At 41.5% G+C, this 5003-nt stretch overlaps 1 protein-coding gene across 1 annotated transcript in view; it reads left to right on the plus strand.

The window, feature by feature from the left end:
• Window positions 1-5003, plus strand: part of SEC24D (SEC24 family member D) — a 118118-nt gene that overhangs the window by 14207 nt on the left and 98908 nt on the right. The window contains exon 3 of the mRNA XM_011977605.1: window positions 1127-1256. Coding sequence (XP_011832995.1) covers window positions 1127-1256 — 130 coding nt within the window. The remainder of the gene's footprint in view (window positions 1-1126; window positions 1257-5003) is intronic.

Here is a 5003-nt window from a genome sequence, read left to right on the forward strand (position 1 = left end):
GGGAATAAACTTTCTATCTGAGGGAATAAAGGAAACGTTAATATGAAATACCACGACGAAGTGAAAGCGGGGAGTGCACAGCAGGCAGCTAGGTGGTCATCGAAGACCTTGCCAGAGAGCAGGGTATGGTCAAAAGTAAATTGAATGAGTGAAAACAAGCAAGTGGAGAGAGCAGATAGAAGAATTGAAGTTTTTCTCTTTTTTTCTTTTTAGAAGCTAGAAGAGGTCTCAGGTAATCTAGTCTAAGACTTTCATTTTGCAGGAAGAAAACTGAGGTCCTTAAAGATAAGCTTCTTGCCCAGGGTCATACAACTAATAAGTAACCATGTGGGGTCTTGAACTGCTCTAACCCAAGCCTAGTGATTTCTCTCCTCTATTGCAATTTCTCGAGAAGAAAAGAGAGAAATGTCTGAAGACAGTTCCAAAGAGAAGTCTTTAAAGGTCTCTATTTGAGAAGAGCTGCTAATAAATGAAAAGAGTCATTCCCAGAAGCATTCATTAATTGCATGTGGTCCCATATTTTGTCTGAGCAAGCATGATGAGTCTGACTCTCAGTGAGCAGTCCCCCAGCTGTTTATCATCCAGCTATTTAGGATCCTGGAAAAATTATTAAGCTCTGAAGGAAGTGCTCAGGATTTTTAGAAAGATAGACCCTACTCCCCATCTGCTTTTGTTGTGCTGTAAGTCAAAGGCATTTCTAGCGTTCTCCCCCATGACCCATTTAGTTATAGTTAGAATGCTCTACCATGACCCTTCCTGCTTTTTCCAGGTTTATTTCTGATATCTAACTGCCGTTTTTCATTGCGCGTTCTAGTATTCTTTGCGTGATAATGTGCTTTACCAAATACCTCTGTCATATGCAAATTTATTTTTTTCTGTTTTAGTTTCTGTTTAGTGATAAAATGGTCCCCTTCTTTTCTGCTCTTTCATCATTATGATAGTCAAATACTCATGCCAGAGCCTGGTATTGACAGGTCTGTAGGTGATGGTTAAGCTTGAAAGAGATTTTGTTCTAATCCATTTATTTCCCTCCTCCTCCACCTAGTTTTCATTTTTAACCTAATGACTTTGCTTCATCTCTCTTTGTACTTTAATGCACTTCTAAATTCATGCCCCTCTCTTGCAGGTATGATGAAGCCAGCAGGGCCTTTGGGGGTCACTGCCACTGGGGGAATGTTGCCTCCGGGTCCTCCACCTCCTGGGCCCCATCAGTTTGGTCAGAATGGAGCTCATGCTGCTGGTCACCCTCAACAAAGGTGAGCTAGGTAGATTCCAGCCTTCGTTTGTATATTCAACTAATATGATTTCAGAAATACCTTCTAAGCTTATATGTTTATTGGTTGAAAGTTTGACTAAAATGTCTACATCCCTGAAAGGATCTATTAGATAACTGCCCTAGGAAACAAAGCAATAAGAAAAGTTATGGCTGGGCATGGTGGTTCACGCCTGTAATCCCAGCACTTTGAGGGGTTGAGTTGGGCAGATGGCTTGAGCCCAGGAGTTTGAGACTAGCCTAGGCAGCATAGTGAGACCCTGTGTCTACAAAAATAGAAAAAATTAGCCGGCCTGGTGGTGCATGCTTGTAGTCCTAGCTACTGGAGAGGTTGAGATGGGAGGATCCTGTAAGCCCGGGAAGTCAAGGCTGCAGTGAGCTATGACTGTGCCATTGCACTCCAGCCTGGGCAACACAGTGAGACCCTGTCTCAAAAAAAAAAAAACAAGAAAAGTTATGAAGGAAAAAGACAATATTAGTAGGTATTTAAAAATGTATCAAAAAGTACTTGTGTCAATACCATACATTTTAGTTTTGAGTTATGTTTAGTTTGTTTTAGAATTTCATGTCAATTTCTAATTCCTTTAGATGCCCATGGCCTATATTCTTGAATAAAATTTTAAATCATTCTATTTTCTTGGATCCTTCACAGAACTAAGCTTAGTGCCAATGGGTGCTTAATAAATATTTTAAAATTAAATCAGATTGTTGCCAATGGTAAAGTCTAGGAGCTTGATGTGGAAGGCACACAGATGCCAGTGAGGGATTCTCAAAAGGCAGAGCTGTAGTAAAAACAACACAGGAAATAAATCTTGTGTTTGTGTTTATAATAAATTGAGGGAGAGAAAAGTTGGAAGCAGGCCTGGAGAAGTCAAGACGTATGAAATATTTAGAGCCTGCAGCCCACTAGGGACTAGTCCTTGGGAAAGAAGCCAGCATCAAACCTTCCTTGTTAGAAATCCCATTATTGTTTATCTGGTGAGGTGTAGCTGCCGAGAACCTGTGCCACGCCAGTGCCAAGCCACAGGCAGTGTTTGCTTTGGAGTTTCTCCAAGGATTACCCAGAGGCTTCATTTCTCAGATTCAGTATTCTTTGCGTGATAATGTGCTTTACCAAATACCTCTGTCATATGCAAATTTATTTTTTTCTGTTTTAGTTTCTGTTTGGTGATAAAATGGTCCCCTTCTTTTCTGCTCTTTCATCATTATGATAGTCAAATACTCATGCCAGAGCCTGGTATTGACAGGTCTGTAGGTGATGGTTAAGCTTGAAAGAGATTTTGTTCTAATCCATTTATTTCCCTCCTCCTCCACCTAGTTTTCATTTTTAACCTAATGACTTTGCTTCATCTCTCTTTGTACTTTAATGCACTTCTAAATTCATGCCCCTCTCTTGCAGGTATGATGAAGCCAGCAGGGCCTTTGGGGGTCACTGCCACTGGGGGAATGTTGCCTCCGGGTCCTCCACCTCCTGGGCCCCATCAGTTTGGTCAGAATGGAGCTCATGCTGCTGGTCACCCTCAACAAAGGTGAGCTAGGTAGATTCCAGCCTTCGTTTGTATATTCAACTAATATGATTTCAGAAATACCTTCTAAGCTTATATGTTTGTTGGTTGAAAGTTTGACTAAAATGTCTACATCCCTGAAAGGATCTATTAGAAAACAGCCCTAGGAAACAAAGCAATAAGAAAAGTTATGGCTGGGCATGGTGGTTCACGCCTGTAATCCCAGCACTTTGAGGGGTTGAGTTGGGCAGATGGCTTGAGCCCAGGAGTTTGAGACTAGCCTAGGCAGCATAGTGAGACCCTGTGTCTACAAAAATAGAAAAAATTAGCCGGCCTGGTGGTGCATGCTTGTAGTCCTAGCTACTGGAGAGGTTGAGATGGGAGGATCCTGTAAGCCCGGGAAGTCAAGGCTGCAGTGAGCTATGACTGTGCCATTGCACTCCAGCCTGGGCAACACAGTGAGACCCTGTCTCAAAAAAAAAAAAACAAGAAAAGTTATGAAGGAAAAAGACAATATTAGTAGGTATTTAAAAATGTATCAAAAAGTACTTGTGTCAATACCATACATTTTAGTTTTGAGTTATGTTTAGTTTGTTTTAGAATTTCATGTCAATTTCTAATTCCTTTAGATGCCCATGGCCTATATTCTTGAATAAAATTTTAAATCATTCTATTTTCTTGGATCCTTCACAGAACTAAGCTTAGTGCCAATGGGTGCTTAATAAATATTTTAAAATTAAATCAGATTGTTGCCAATGGTAAAGTCTAGGAGCTTGATGTGGAAGGCACACAGATGCCAGTGAGGGATTCTCAAAAGGCAGAGCTGTAGTAAAAACAACACAGGAAATAAATCTTGTGTTTGTGTTTATAATAAATTGAGGGAGAGAAAAGTTGGAAGCAGGCCTGGAGAAGTCAAAACGTATGAAATATTTAGAGCCTGCAGCCCACTAGGGACTAGTCCTTGGGAAAGAAGCCAGCATCAAACCTTCCTTGTTAGAAATCCCATTATTGTTTATCTGGTGAGGTGTAGCTGCCGAGAACCTGTGCCACGCCAGTGCCAAGCCACAGGCAGTGTTTGCTTTGGAGTTTCTCCAAGGATTACCCAGAGGCTTCATTTCTCAGATTCCTTCCCAGGTAGCAAGGTTTGGGGGTGGGGAGGGGTGGGCAGTAACCCCTAGATGTGACTCTAGACCCTCCTAATGGTGAAGCCTTTTAGTCATGGTCTTTCATGAAGCCTGTAGTCCTCCATAATAGGAAAACTCCCTCCGGGATTTTTTTAAGTCATCAGGTTAATTCTCCTACAGGGCATTTGTGAGTTTGGCACTTGCTGGCTCTTGTTTGTCATGATAACATTTGCCGGTTGAAATGGTAGCTATGGGATGCAGAGGGTAGGTCATTAAGTGTGATAGTAGTTTAAGCTTGGAGCAAGAAGTCAAAGGGCCTTACTCGGGACTTGACCCTACTGCCCTGAGTCTCAGAAGAGTGATAGAAAGGCAAGAGAGGAAGAGCAAAAAGACGGAGAAGCAAGATGCCTCTTCTGGTTCAAGCAGTTTACCACCTGTGGACACTGGTGAAGTTCCTTGGCCATGCCCATCCTCATTTTCCTCACTTGTAAAATGAGAATATAGAACTCTCAGTCCAGAAGTAAAGGGGAGAAGACCTAGAAAAATCCATCATTACTGGGTGTGGTGGTTCACGTCTGTAATCCCAACACTTTGGGAGGCTGACACGAGAGGATCGCCTGAGCCCAGGAGTTCGAGACAGCCTGGGCAACATGATGAGACCCCATCACTACAAAAAATTTAAAAAATTAGCCAAGCATGGTGGCATGCACCTGTGGTCCCAGCTACTTCAGAGGCTGAGGTGAGAGGATAGCTTGAGGCCAGGAGGTCAAGGCTGAAGTGAACTGTGTTCGTGCTATTATACTCCAGCCTGGGCGACAGAGGGAGACCCTGTCTCGAGGAATGAAAAAAAAAAAGAAAAAAAAAATTATTGTTGTGAACTTCCAGGCATCTCAGATTTTTTTTTTTTTTTTTTTTTTTTAAGAAAAAAAATGCAGAGATCGAACAGCTGGTTTCAAGTTTGCAAAATCTCAGCTCAGCCCTGGTAACAGAACAAGACCCGTCAAAAAAAAAAAAAAAAAAAAAAAAGTGAAAAAAAGTTACTGTTTAATTATAAAAAAGAGTGAGTGAATACTGTTAATGAAATTATATTGGAAATTGCTT

Source organism: Mandrillus leucophaeus, unplaced genomic scaffold (genome assembly GCF_000951045.1).
Source record: "Mandrillus leucophaeus isolate KB7577 unplaced genomic scaffold, Mleu.le_1.0 Scaffold181, whole genome shotgun sequence".
NCBI classification, from domain to species: domain Eukaryota; kingdom Metazoa; phylum Chordata; class Mammalia; order Primates; family Cercopithecidae; genus Mandrillus; species Mandrillus leucophaeus.